This window comes from Pelophylax lessonae, assembly GCF_965119305.1.
Source record: "Pelophylax lessonae genome assembly, chromosome: 3".
NCBI classification, from domain to species: domain Eukaryota; kingdom Metazoa; phylum Chordata; class Amphibia; order Anura; family Ranidae; genus Pelophylax; species Pelophylax lessonae.
Window position 1 is genome coordinate 439,327,880 of NC_138770.1, and position 15,096 is coordinate 439,342,975.

General features: G+C 47.6%; 1 protein-coding gene across 1 annotated transcript in view; it reads right to left on the reverse strand.

Moving 5' to 3' along the window:
* The window catches only part of IFNGR1 (interferon gamma receptor 1), a 146,133-nt gene that overhangs the window by 68,882 nt on the left and 62,155 nt on the right, over nucleotides 1-15,096 (reverse strand). The window contains exons 3-4 of the mRNA XM_082252248.1: nucleotides 12,263-12,435; nucleotides 1,939-2,084 (exon numbers count right to left, since the gene is read on the reverse strand). Of these exons, the coding sequence (XP_082108374.1) occupies nucleotides 1,939-2,084; nucleotides 12,263-12,435 (319 nt within the window). The remainder of the gene's footprint in view (nucleotides 1-1,938; nucleotides 2,085-12,262; nucleotides 12,436-15,096) is intronic.

The window sequence follows — 15,096 nt, forward strand, 5'->3', positions numbered from 1 at the left end:
GCCTCCTGGGTTCCACCTGGGGATTCTGCAAGAGAAGAGGAGATAAACACAAGATCACTCTTCCTGCCCCATAGTAACTTGGCTACATGCCCTGCTGGGGAGAGCATGGGAACTACCAGGGACTAATTCTGACACTGGTATCAGCCCCAATTGGAAAAGAAAACGGCACTTACTGGGCTCCAATCTACTTTTGCCTGTAGCCACCGGAGCCGACCTTCCCTCCTTCTCCATGAGGTGGGTTGCGGCAGGTATCATGTCTTTGGCCGTTTTCTGGCTTCTTTCAGCCGGAGAGTCTGCCTTACTGCTGCCATGTGGGTCCGGCATCTCCTCCGTACTTGCTTCCCTCTTCTGGGTTGCGCTGCCAATGCTCCGCCTTTCCTACACAAACTGGAAGTTCTGGTTTCAAAGCGAGGCTTGGAGCGCGCTGTCCAGCTTTTTCTTTTTAATTCCGGCTAAATGTGAATTCCAGCTGAATGGCCTGGGTGGACTGGAGGAGACCCCTGCTGAATAGCAGGCCACAGGCCCTGGAGGGACCACCACTGCGACGACTGCCTGTATCCTGGGGCGACCCGTGAGAAGCCTAGAAGGCGTGCAGGTAGAGTGGCGTTGCTGAACCTGTCTCACAGGGGGACCATCCAACACAGAGTCTTCAGGTCAAAGAAAAGAAATAAATGTTTCACTGTAGGAGAAACGCAATCAATACTGAGGGACAAGGGGAAGGGTGGGGCCTTTTACCAGCTGTTAACGGATTGTGTTTCCTGTAGGGTGGAGCTTCTCATCTCTCATGTGTTGCCATCCTGGAAGGTGAGAGGAGAAAAGTGCTTCAAAGAAGTGAAGACTCCTCTAGCTGTAATTCCTGGGGGTTTTAACAGCCAGTTGCGACCTCTCAACATTTCTATCAACAAACCATTTAAAGTCTTTATGTGAGAAGAGTGGAACTAATGGATGGCTGCTGGTAATCATGATCTGACACCTAGTGGATGAATAAGGAGGCCCACTATCACTCAAGTTTGTGAATAGGTGAAAACATCATGGCACTCAGTGAAGGAGAAAATCGTAGTCATTCAAAAAATGTGGCACTAGCAATGCCTTAGATGGAAATGAAGATTGTATCGTATATGAAGAAAGCGAAGAAAGTGATGTCATTGATTGTGAGCAACTGAGCTTCATAAATTCTGACAATAGTGATGATGAGTTCTTGGGGTTCCCAGAAAACTAGAAGAGTACTCGAACCTTAAAGTCTCTCCTAATTTTGCAATGACAGTGGTGATGGTTCTTAACGCCATTGTTGACTGTTCACTTTACATGGTTGAAATATTATTCTGTTATATTTTATTAAATATTTTAGTACACCATTTGGTTCAGAATATTTTTTTCTTGTTTTCCTCCTCTAAAACCTAGGTACCTCTTATGGTCAGGTGTGTCTTATGCAGCGAAAAATATGGTAATTTCAGGCTGGCCCCTTTTGCAGGTAATAAATGCCTATACTGTTCAAAAACCAGTAATACACTGTCTCACCCTGCTCTGCACATGTTAAGCTGCGCTCTACTTTTTTGGCACTGTGCGAAAATCAGAGCCACTAGAGGCCAATCTGTTGGCAGCCTGAAGCTCCGTGCTTCAGTAAAATGGCAGCCTCCTCCAAGAAGCAGGAGCAATGCTGGAGGCAATTTACAGCACACACTAATTTTGACAGCACAATCATTAATGTGGAATGTATGTTTATTGCTAAAGAACATTATTATTTTTTATTCTATCAAGTTGATATCGGTAAAGATCCATTTTAATGCTTATTCCTAGACTCCGTACTGCTAATCTAACCTCAAACTATACTATTAAAATGAACACTGTTATTTTTGTATTATTCTATTGGCCAAATGTTGCAGCCATCCTTATTGCAAACAGCATTCCCACATCAAAAAAAAAAAATAAATGGTCTACCTGAGTATCACTTCCATAGTATACTGTGTAAGTAAGTTGTCCAGGTTCTATTTCATAAAAGGAGGGCACTTCTGGGTGAGTAATCTCAATCTCAATGATCTTCTCTTCTCTCTTGAGTACTTTTAACTCTGGAGGACCAAAAATTCCTAAAAAGACAACATTATAATAACCTTATTCAAAGTAGACACCATATGTAGTACAGGGGGTTCCTACCCACTAGAAGCAACTATGTTAAAAAGAGTATGTAAACCCAACATTTCATATTCCAGATATGTGCCTGCTGTACCATGTACTTGTATGAAAAATATATTCTGTTTCTCTTCGTATTTCTTCATTTGTGTGAATACTCGGTGTTAATGCTAGCCCCTCTGCTTTCCTATTAAAAACTGACCACACTAAGCAGAAGAGAACAGCATGTTCAATTCTCTAGCTGTGCTGGAAACTCAGTGTGCTCTCCTCCAATGATCAAACTTGCCCTGACACATCCCCCCGCACACCCGCCAAGCCTTCCACTGGGAAGATCAGAGTGCAGCTGTTTCTCCTTCCCCATTTCTCTATGCAGCTGAGAAAAGAGGAAAAGTGATCATTAGAAAAAAAAACAAAAAAACTGAATTTTTGTAAAATCTTACCTGTAAAATTCCTTTCTCTGAGTCCTCCGACAGTCGCCGCCATCTTCATATTCGTCACAATGGGTATTAGACTTTGCTCCGAAGGAGTAGCTAGGCAACAGAATATGTTAACATTAAAGCTTTTAACATATCCCACCCCCAGGGGGTGGTCCCCTCAGTCAATACCCTCCTACTTCCTGCATCCATATCTCAGTTTCAGTGGAATAGCAGTAGAGTATACAACCAAACCCCAAAAGAGGGGCGGGGGCGGCGACTGTCGGAGGACTCAGAGAAAGGAATTTTACAGGTAAGATTTTACAAAAATTCCGTTTACTCTTACGTCCTCCGACAGTCGCCGCCATCTTCATATTCGTCACAATGGGGACGTCCCAAAGCAGTGCAAACATGAGGGGTGGGAAACTCAGCCGCGCCGTAAGGCAACGCAGTCTCCACATCAAAGAAAGGAACCTTACCAAAGGAAGGAAACCAGCTGGGCAACATGAAAAAAACTTGCTCAACAGGAGCAACAACCCAGGAAAATCAAATAACCCAGGGATAAAACACGTATCCCAAACAGCCAGGGGTCCAAAACAAGGGACCCTAGGGAACTGCCGCACTAAGAACCTTGCGGCCAAAGGAAGCATCTGCCGATGCCTGAACATCCACTTTATAGAATTTTGTGAAAGTGTGCACGGTCAACCAGGTCGCCGCCTTACACACCTGGGCCACAGAAGCCCCATGACGACAGGCCCAAGACGTACTCAGAGATCTAGTAGAGTGCGCCTTCACAGGCATAGGGGGAACTTGTCCCTGCAAAGCATATGCCTGTTCAATGGTCTGTCTGATCCATTTGGCGATGGTAGAAGCAGACGCAGCCATGCCCTTCCGAGGACCTTCCGGAAGAACAAACAAAGAGTCCGTCTAGCGAAAAGACTCAGTCGATTTAAGGTAAACCCTTATCGCCCGAACATCATCCAAGGAGTGCAACCTCACCTCCTTCAGATGCTTAGGCTTCGCGCAAGCGAAGGCAAGACAATATCCTCATTGAGATGAAATTCCGAAACTCGCTTCGGAAGAAGGGTTAGGTCGCAAGACCACCTTATCCAAGTGAATATCCAGATACGGAGACTTGCAGGACAAAGCCGCCAGCTCCGACACTCTGCGAGCTGAAGTGATCGCCACCAAAAAGGCGACCTTTTTGGACAACATAGACAACGAGATCTCCCTGATCTGTTCAAAAGGAGTACGTTGTAACACGGATAGAACGAGATTCAAATCCCAAGGAGGCAGAGGTTCCCTCCTAGGAGGGACCAGATGTCGCACCCCTTGAACAAAAGTGCCAACCAAGGGGTTAGAAGCCACAGGACGTTGAAAAAGAACAGCCAGCGCAGACACCTGACCCTTGACCGTAGCCAGCGCCAAACGCTGGTCGACACCCGTTTGAAGGAAGGACAACACTCGAGAAACCGAGTACGTGCGAGGTGAAAACCCCCTGGACTCACACCAGGCAAAATAGGCCTTCCAAGTACGGTAATAGACCTTCCCCGAGGAAGGCTTCCTCGCGTTGATCAAAGTGTGAATGACCTCAGGGGAGAGACCCCTATCCTTCAGGACCTCGGTCTCAACAGCCAGGCCGTCAAAGCCAGCGACTGTAAAGCAGGATGGAAGATCGGCCCTTGAGACAGGAGATCGTCTCGAAGAGGCAGACGCCACGGGGCGTCGACCGCCAGATTCACGAGGTCTGCGTACCAGGACCGGCGAGGCCAGTCCGGTGCCACAAGAATCACCGTGCTGCGTTCCGAGTGTAACCTGCGAAGGAACCTGGACAGCAATTGAATCGGTGGAAACGCATATATCAGTCGGTACTGATGCCACGGGGCCACCAACGCGTCTGCCCGAGGGTCGCGCGTCCTTGCCACGAACCTTTTCACCTTGTTGTTCAGACGAGACGCGAACAGGTCCACATCTGGAAGACCCAACTTCGCGCACAACATCTGGAAGACAGCCGGATGGAGAGACCATTCCCCCTGATCCAGGGTCTGGCGACTCAGATAGTCCGCCTGCCAGTTCTCCACCCCCGGAACGTGAACTGCCGTTATCGCCGGGACGTGAGTCTCGGCCCAAGACAGAATGTCGGCTACTTCCCGAGCCGCTCGGGCACTCCTGGTGCCCCCTTGGTGGTTGATGTAGGCCACCGCCGTGGCATTGTCCGTCTGCACCAGAACCGGACAGCCCTGCAGCCGGTCCGTCCAACGACGAAGGCAGAGATTTATCGCACGCAATTCCAGAATGTTGATCGGAAGGGAGGACTCCCCCCTCCGACCAAGTTCCCTGGGCGGACAGAACGCCCAGAACACCACCCCAGCCCGACAGGCTGGCATCCGTGGTGATCACTGTCCACGAGAGAGGACGAAAGGACTTGCCCCCTGACACCATCGGGGACAGGAGCCACCACAGAAGATCCCTTTTGGTGCGATGGCTCAACAAGATCTGAAGATCCAGAGATTGCGGTCGCCCGTCCCACCTGGACAGGATCTCCGCTTGGAGACCCCACGTGTGGAACTGGGCAAAGGGGATCGCCTCAAAGGCCGAGACCATCAACACCAGACATCTCATGCACGTCCGTAGTGACGAGTGCGGAACGTCCCTGAGGGACCTGACTTCCTCCTGAAGAGTCCTGAGTTTGTCGTCCGGCAGGAAGACCTTCACCTGGACCGAGTCCAGGATCATTCCCAGGTAGGGAAGACGAACCGACGGACCCAGCGTCGACTTTGGAAAATTTATCGTCCAAACAAACTCCTGTAGAGTTTGCATCGTGACGGACAGGTCCTTTTCCAGACCCTGGCTGGTCGCAGACCGAACCATAATATCGTCCAGATACCCCAGGACAGAGATGCCCTGGGCTCTCAACAAAGCCAGAACCGGTGCAAGCACCTTGGTGAAAACCCTTGGAGCCGAGGCGAGACCAAAAGGTAACGCCACGAATTGGTAATGATCCTCCGCAATGGCGAATCGAAGGTACCTCTGGTGACCCTCCAAAATCGGGATGTGAAAGTACGCATCCTTCAAATCGATGGAGGCCATGAATTCCCCCGGAACCAGGGCAGCCACCACCGACCGCAGGGATTCCATGCGGAACTTGGGAACCCGCACAAAGCGGTTCAGAGCCTTCAAGTCCAGAATTGGACGAACCTTGCCCTCCTTCCTGGGCACGGTGAACAGATTTGAATAAAACCCCCGAAATCTGTCCCCGATGAGGCACCGGAACCACCACTCCCTGAGCCCTCAGGTCCCGCACCGCTAGGTGCAGATCCCGCAAACGCTCTGGAGACAGTTGAAGATTTGAGGGAAAGAATCTGCTCTCCGGCCGAGAGAGAAACTAATTAGTATGCTTCTTACCAGGAGCCCCCTTAGCCTTGGGGAAGTGGGGCAAGAGTGTGCTCTTACCGCCCGTGATCCCCTTTATCAAAGTATCCAAGGATTCTCCAAAAAGGCGAGATCCATCATAAGGCAGATTGGCTAGGGTCTTGCGCGAAGATTGGTCCACAGACCAACACTTTAACCAAACCAGGCGGCGAGACAACACCGCCACGCTGTGTACACGTGCAGCCAACGGCACTAAATCCAAGTCCGCATCACACAAATACATGACACCTTGATGGATTTGATCCACCATATCCAATGTCGCCGGTGAGGCCGAATCAGCCACTAGGACGCGCCTAAGCACCTGCGTCCAACTCGCGACAGCCTGGGCTGCCATAAGAGAGGCAAACAGAGCTTTTAGCATCGAACCCATAACAGAATAAGTATGACGGGCAAGAGACTCCAGTCTCCTATCCGTGGCATCTCGGAACACCGGAGTATCCTCTGCAGGAATCGCAGTGGATTTATTCAAAACCGCTATCGCGTGATCCACCGGGGGTGGCACACACCACCGTTCATCAGTGGTAGGCGTGAAAGGATAACGCAGCCTGAACCTACTTGGCACAGCAAAAGGTTTGCGTAAATTGCGCCATTGTTCCTTAACAGCGCGCTGAAAATCATCAGTGCAGGGAAAGACCTGCGATGTCTTGCGTCTTTTCTGTGTCCCATAAGCCGCCAGGGCAGCAGGAGGACACGGTTCATCCTGCAAACGCAGCGTTTGTTTAATAGAAGCAACCAATTCATCCATGATTGCAAGCTCTTCAGGCGAGCCAGGGGGAGAATTATCAACCCCTTCAACCTCAGCCTCCACCTCGGACCCCACGAGATCCAGGGAGGAACGGGACCCCGATAAGGAGACCCCAGCCATAGCAGCCCCATCACCATCACCCTCTGAATCAGAGGAAATTTAAACTCTGGGTCTTTTAGTGGATTGAGCAGCCACAAGCATCTGCACCTGAGCAGCAAGGTTAGCCACCACCTCAGCCAAATCCCCCCCTGGGGGGGAAACAGCAGTCCCCTGGCTTCCCACCAAGGTGGCAGGAAATTTGCCTTCCTGAGAATCCATTGCCCCAAAAAAATATGCTGGAGAATAAAGGGTTAACTGCCCCTTTAACAAGCGCGGCGAGCGCAGCCCACCGCACACACACACTAGCACAATCAGACCCCCACAGGGATAAACCTGAACACAGGCAATGGATATAGGAAGAAGAGAGGATAAAACCTGAAGAGACCACTGCTGCTGCTGCCGCCTCGATCGGTGCACCCAGGAAAGAGGAAGTGATGAAATCAGGGCGCTCTATTAAAGCCTATGGAAGGCTACAAGAAAATGGCCGCCCGCAGTGCAAACATGCGGCCGGAGAGAGCGCAGCCAAAATGGCGCCGTTTGGCGCCGAAACCGCCGCTCCCCCACTACTGTGAGGACCGCAGTATAACACTACAACATGTAAAAAAACATGGCGGACCGCCGCAGCGATTGCTGTATTGTGCCCAAACATGACAAAAAACATGCCCCACAGCACACAGCCTGTCACACATCCCACAGTCTGACACAGATAGTGCAGCACAGCCCCCCCCTTGCAGCCCACAGCATGCAGCCAGAGCGAACAGAGGCAGGTTACACAGTCCCAGACTGACACCCCCCCAACAGACAGGTCCCCACACAGATACACTTACCTCCTAAATGGCGTGGGGAACCCGCACAGGCGAACAAGCCACTGCACATGTGGCAGGGAGAGTCGCATTCAGGACGCAGAAAAAAATCGGGGTTAAGAAACCGCACAGCGTCCAGTGAGGTAGCCACCTCACCAAATCATCCCTGCACTGAACAGGGATGGGTCGTTCACTGTGCCAGGAGCGTTACCTGGCTGAACGCTCGATGGCAGGCTGGGAAGCCACTGACCCACAATCTATGACCAGGGGAATCAGCCCGAGACCCAGCCCGCACGAATCCTCTTCATCAGAAGAACTAACTAATGCTGACAAAAAGAACAGCTAAGTAAAGAGAGAGAAAAAACTCAAACAAGAAATCAAAAAAGAAGATAAAGGCTGAGGCAAAATGCCCCAGCATAGAGAGATCCAGCTACTCCTGGCAAGCTAGACATTGAAACTGAGATATGGATGCAGGAAGTAGGAGGGTATTGACTGAGGGGACAACCCCCTGGGGGTGGGATATGTTAAAAGCTTTAATCTTAACATATTCTGTTGCCTAGCTACTCATTCGGAGCAAAGTCTAATACCCATTGTGACGAATATGAAGATGGCGGCGACTGTCGGAGGACGTAAGAGAAAAAAGGTATTCATAATGTTTTTATACTGAATATTTACAAAGTTTGTCTTTCATTTCCATTTTAAACTGATTATGTTGTTTTACAAAGTAAGGGTTTACAATTAATTTAACCTTAACCTGATTGAAAGTTATGCAAAAGTTACCATGGCTACCTTTGATAATTTCCATCACTGCAAGTAATAACCCAGGTAGCCCTATTTTTTCACCCTCTGCAGCCTATTGGTGTGTTTTGTTGCCACGCTTGTGGTATTATGAAGCAGAGCGTGTGTGTGTGTGTGTGTGTGTGTGTGTGTGTGTGTGTGTGTGTGTGTGTGTGTTTGAGTGGCAGCAGTTAAGAAATTTTGGCAGTTGAAAACAAAAGGTCTAGTTTTGAACATTCTGTAACATTCCGCCATTCATTCTTATGGGGCAACTTACCAAAGTTGGAGGTGCCCATCTTCATACGGCTCTAGTGTAAAAGTTCTAAATCTCACAGCTTAGAGACTTATAGCATAGGAACCACAAGACCCCGGCTGACATTTTTGTGTATAGTAGGTCTATGAAAAATTAAAATTGAAGGCACAGTCACAGGTTAGATAAACGGCCTTGAAATTTGAGATGGTTTTAGTGGAGTTTCAATTAATGTCAATGGACGGCATGAGGTGGAAACAAACGGTCAGAGTGTAAAAGTTATTAGGGCTATGGCTTAGATGTGGGCATTTTAAGTGGCAGCAGGGATAGGTGAAAGTTTTGATGTAACATTTGTTTAGGTGGCCTTAAAAATGAGGGAGTGGCAGCAGTTTAGAAAATGTGGCAAGATTTCTTCGCTCACCCTCTAACTATTTTCAGGCCCCCGCTCTAGTTTTGAACATTCCGCCATTCATTCCTATGGGGCCAATTTCGCCACAAAAATTACGATATTTCGCAAACCATTCAGCAAAACCTTCCAAAAAGTAATAGCAACGCAATCGGGAACGATTCACTTGTTTTCGGTATATTACTTCTCTATGTAATGTAAAAGAAGTGGGAGGAGTTAGGGTGCCAAATTTTCCCATAGGCTTTTCCTATAATAATATATATGTGAAAGAATAAATATTTTTAACCACTTTCATAACGAGCCATTTCTGGCACTCCACTCCTACATGTAAAAATCCAATTTTTTTTTTTTTATAGAAAATTTACTCAGAACCCCCAAACATTATACATTTTATTTTAGCAAAGACCCTAGGGAATAAAATGGCGGTCATTGCAACTTTTTATGTCACACGGTATTTGCGCAAAAATTTTAAAGTCAGCCCAATTTTTTGTATAATGTGAAAGATGATGTTACTCTTAGTAAATAGATACCCAACATGCCATGCTTTAAAATTGTGCACACTCGTGGAATAACGCCAAACTTCGTTACTTAAAAATCTCCATAGGCAACACTTTAAAACTTTTTGCAGGTTACCAGTTTAGAGTTATAGAGGAGGTCTTGGACTAGAATTGTTGCTCTTGCTCCAACGTTCGCGGCGATACCTTACATATATGGATTGAACACCGTTTACATATGTGGCCGCGATGTACGCATGTGTTCACTTCTGCGTGCGAGCACCTGGGGACAGGGGCACTTTACATTTTTTTTTTTACTGTTTTTTATTTTTACACTTTCCCTTAATTTTTTTTTTTGTTCACTTTTATTTCTATTACAAGGAATGTAAACATCCCTTGTAATAGGAATAGTGAATGACAGGTCCTCTTTATGGGGAGATCTGGGGTCAGTAAGACCTCAAATCTCTCCTACAGGCTGGAAAGCCTTAAATAAAAAAAAAAAAATAATATATATTCTCGGCTATAGAGCCGAGATCTCGGCAGTATTGAAAACTGCCAGGCCGGACGTGACGTCATCACGTTGCGCTCGAGCCTCCGAGAATTATAGAGACTGCCGGGGACCATCTGGTCATTGGCAGTCTTTATGGAGTACTTCCGCCGGCGGCCGATTCCTTCTCCGGTTCGCCAATGCCACGGGCAAGCCGGTAGAAGCACCGGAGGGCGGCGGGAGGGGACATCCTGTAAGAGAGCGGTCAAGTGGCTAAACAGCTGCTATGATTGTTCTTATGGTGCAGGGAATCACCGGCGCAAAAAAATTATATCTGAACAACGCCTGCAGCTGCTTAAAGCCCTGGGCGTCATACGTCCAGCGGTAGGGAAGTCGTTATATATATATATATATATATATATATATCACACACACACATACATATGCACAGTATATTGTCAAAGGATTTCAATTTCTGTATATTCAGTTTTGAAATTTACACAGCCCAACTACACAGTACAGCAAGCCTTGTGATCTGACTTCACCTCCCTGAACTCAGCCTATGATTGGAAAGCAAAGGAACAGCAGCAGACTGATCCCTTATTAGCATGTTCCTTCTTAGCATTTGTGTGAAAACCCTGGAGTTCCTGCCTGTCCCACTGCTTTCCTATTAAAAGCTGATCATACTAAGCATGAAAGCACAGCATGGTCAGTTCTCCAACTTATTCTATTCTCCCCCAATGATCAGACTTGTGCCAACATTCCCCCTCCACTACGCACAGCCATACACTGTGAAGTTCCATGTACTGCTGTCTTTCCTTCCTTAGCTCTCTGAGCTCTTAATGCAGCTAAGAACAGAGGGTATGCGATCACTTATAAAAAAAGGTATTTATAATGTTTTTTATATCTATACACAAATGTTTTTTCATTTATATTTTAAACTGAATGGGTTGTTTTACATATACTTTCAAATCTGCCTGGAATTCGGCTTAGTTATCCCACATATTGAAGTATACAGACTACAGACATAGAAATGATCATACAATCTTAAAATAACGCAGTGCTTGACAAATCCCAGGCGCCAGGTCCCCATGGCAACTAGAAATTGCATCCTGACACCTGGGTTCACACCTAAATGTACTAAAATCGCAATGTCATGAAGGTTTCTGTGCGATTTCAGTAAAGGTGCGATTTTGGCTCTCTCCACAACTGCTTCCCATTGGCGTCAATGCAAAAACGCCTCCCATTGGCATCAATGCAAAAACGCCTCCCATTGACTTCAATGCAAAATCGCCACCCATTGACTTCAATGCAAAATCGCCACCCATTGACTTCAATGCAAAATCGCCACCCATTGACTTCAATGCAAAATTGCCACCCATTGACTTCAATGCAAAAACGCCTATTGTCTACAATGAAAAACTCCTGTCAATAGCAATCCCATGTGAACACTTAACTTAGCATGCCACTCTACTCAATTACTTGCGAGTCTGGAATGCACTGCTACAAACTCGCACAGGGCACTTTTCATATTGGCACTCAAACTGGTGGTTCACACAGATGCGTGTGGATTTCATCTGTGTGAACCACCTCAATAGGAACATATAATATCTAGCCTGTCATGCGCATCTGTGAGTTTAAAACAAATCCAGAATTGCATATGTGTGAACCAGGGTGGCTCCATTCACACCCGAGTGTTTTGAATATATTTGCGAGTGCAAAATGCATGTTCAGGTTCCATTATTTTCAATGGCACCTAAAACGTGGTGGGGTTCCTGCCGTAATTGCATCTCGTGAAGCTTGTCGTCCAAAAGAAGTTCCTGTTCCTTTTTGGGTGACAAGCCTCATGCAATATGATTGCCATGCAGTAAATCGTATAAATCGTATGGCAATCGAGGCACCGTGTTTTAGGTGCCAATGAAAATAATGACACATGAACCTGCCTTTTGCGATTGCAGTGCGTTTTGAGATTGCCGGCAGGATTGTAGTGATGCTGCCGAAATCCCAAAATGTACAGGTGTGAACAGGGCCTGACGGAGCGGAATTTCCCCCTGTAACAGGTTTTTAGCTGCCTCCTAGATTAAAAACAAATTTGTCAAGCCCTGATATAATGATTCATTTGGTTAGATCAGAGCAGTCTGTCGAAATTCCATAGTTTAAGTTTAAAACTGAAGTAATGGAAGATGAGAAGAATATAAAATACATCTCAAAGGTTTATTTTTCACTTACCTACTCTGCTTATGCTAAACTCCTCTATTGCAGCACTACTTATTTTAGTTCCAACTAAGGCTGTAACTCTAACTTTATAATTGTATAGAGGATCTGAATCTATCTCCTGGGAAAGGTCACAATAGCGATGTGAAATATTCTGGCAAGTCTTAATAACGTTCCACGTCCATGTTCTGAAAAATAAGTTCAAAATAAAACAGTGAAAAAATGGTGTAATAATTATAGTACATAGTTTACATAGTTACATAGTAGTTGAGGTTGAATAAAGACAACAGTCCATCCAGTTCAACCTGTGCAGGTGTGTGTGTCAGTGACGTGATCATTTCCCATAACCCTGAATGTTGTGATCTGTGAGATGCCCGTCCAAGAGTATTTTAAAAGTAGCCATACTCCCCGCAGCTACCACCAATTGTGGAAGAGAGTTACACATTTTCACCACCCTAATAGATATAGTTTCCTAGTAGATATAATTTCTATCTGAATCCATATTTTCCCTATAAGATCCCCACTTATAAAAACAGTACTAAAAACAACAAGGCATACAGAGGTAAAGCAAAAAGTCACTGTTTGTTTAGTTACTATAAGCGGTTATTTAAAAGAGAAGGAAGTCATCAAGTCCATATCATAAAATATAATTAAGGTGGGTGGATGGCAGTAGAGACAGATGCATTTGCCACTATGAGAGCAAAAAAACTGAATTTTTGTAAAATCTTACCTGTAAAATTCCTTTCTCTGAGTCCTCCGACAGTCGCCGCCATCTTCATATTCGTCACAATGGGGTATTAGACTTTGCTCCGAAGGAGTAGCTAGGCAACAGAATATGTTAACATTAAAGCTTTTAACATATCCCACCCACAGGGGGTGGTCTCCTCAGTCAATACCCTCCTACTTCCTGCATCCATATCTCAGTTTCAGTGGAATAGCAGTAGAGTATACAACCAAACCCCAAAAGAGGGGCGGGGGCGGTGACTGTCGGAGGACTCAGAGAAAGGAATTTTACAGGTAAGATTTTACAAAAATTCCGTTTTCTCTTACGTCCTCCGACAGTCGCCGCCATCTTCATATTCGTCACAATGGGGACGTCCCAAAGCAGTGCAAACATGAGGGGTGGGAAACGCAGCCGCGCCGTAAGGCAACGCAGTCTCCACATCAAAGAAAGGAACCTTACCAAAGGAAGGAAACCAGCTGGGCAACATGAAAAAAACTTGCTCAACAGGAGCAACAACCCAGGAAAAGCAAATAACCCAGGGACAAAAAACATATCCCAAAACGCCAGGGGTCCAAAACAAGGGTCCCTAAGGAACTGCCGCACTAAGAACCTTGCGGCCAAAGGAAGCATCTGCCGATGCCTGAACATCCACTCTGTAGAATTTTGTGAAAGTGTGTACGGTCGACCAGGTCGCCGCCTTACACACCTGGGCCACAGAAGCCCCATGACGACAGGCCCAAGACGTACTCAGAGATCTAGTAGAGTGCGCCTTCACAGGCATAGGGGGAACTTTTCCCTGCAAAGCATATGCCTGTTCAATGGTCTGTCTGATCCATTTGGCGATGGTAGAAGCCGACGCCGCCATGCCCTTCCGAGGACCTTCCGGAAGAACAAACAAAGAATCCGTCTTGCGAAAAGACTCAGTCGATTTAAGGAAAACCCTTATCGCCCGAACAATATCCAAAGAGTGCAACCTCACCTCCTTCGGATGTTTAGGCTTCGCGCAACGCGAAGGCAAGACAATATCCTCATTGAGATGAAATTCCGAAACTCGCTTCGGAAGAAAAGAAGGATTAGGTCGCAAGACCACCTTATCCAAGTGAATGACCAGATACGGAGACTTGCAGGACAAAGCCGCCAGCTCCGACACTCTGCGAGCCGAAGTGATCGCTACCAAAAAGGCGACCTTTTTGGACAACCCCTATCCTTCAGGACCTCGGTCTCAACAGGCAGGCCGTCAAAGCCAGCGACTGTAAAGCAGGATGGAATATCGGCCCTTGAGACAGGAGATCGTCTCGAAGAGGTAGACGCCATGGGGCGTCGACCGCCAGATTCACGAGGTCTGCGTACCAGGACCGGCGAGGCCAGTCCGGCGCCACAAGAATCACCGTGCTGCGTTCCGAGTGCAACCTGCGAAGGAACCTGGACAGCAATTGAATCGGTGGAAACGCATACATCAGTCTGTACTGACGCCACGGGACCACCAACGCGTCTGCCCGAGGGTCGCGCGTCCTTGCCACGAACCTTCTCACCTTGTTGTTCAGACGAGACGCGAACAGGTCCACATCTGGAAGACCCCACTTCGCGCACAACATCTGGAAGACAGCTGGGTGGAGAGACCATTCCCCCTGATCCAGGGTCTGGCGACTCAGATAGTCCGCCTGCCAGTTCTCCACCCCCGGAATGTGAACTGCCGTTATCGCCGGGACATGAGTCTCAGCCCAAGACAGAATGTCGGCCACTTCCCGAGCCGCTCGGGGCACTCCTGGTGCCCCCTTGGTGGTTGATGTAGGCCACCGCCGTGGCATTGTCCGTCTGCACCCGAACCGGACAGCCCTGCAACCTGTCCGTCCAGCGACGAAGGCAGAGATTTATCGCACGCAATTCCAGAATGTTGATCGGAAGGGAGGACTCCCCCTCCGACCAAGTTCCCTGGGCGGACAGAACGCCCAGAACACCACCCCAGCCCAACAGGCTGGCATCCGTGGTGATCACTGTCCATGAGATAGGACGAAAGGACTTGCCCCCCGATACCATCGGGGACTGGAGCCACCACAGAAGATCCCTTCTGGTGCGATGGCTCAACGAGATCTGAAGATCCAGAGATTGAGGTCGCCCGTCCCAC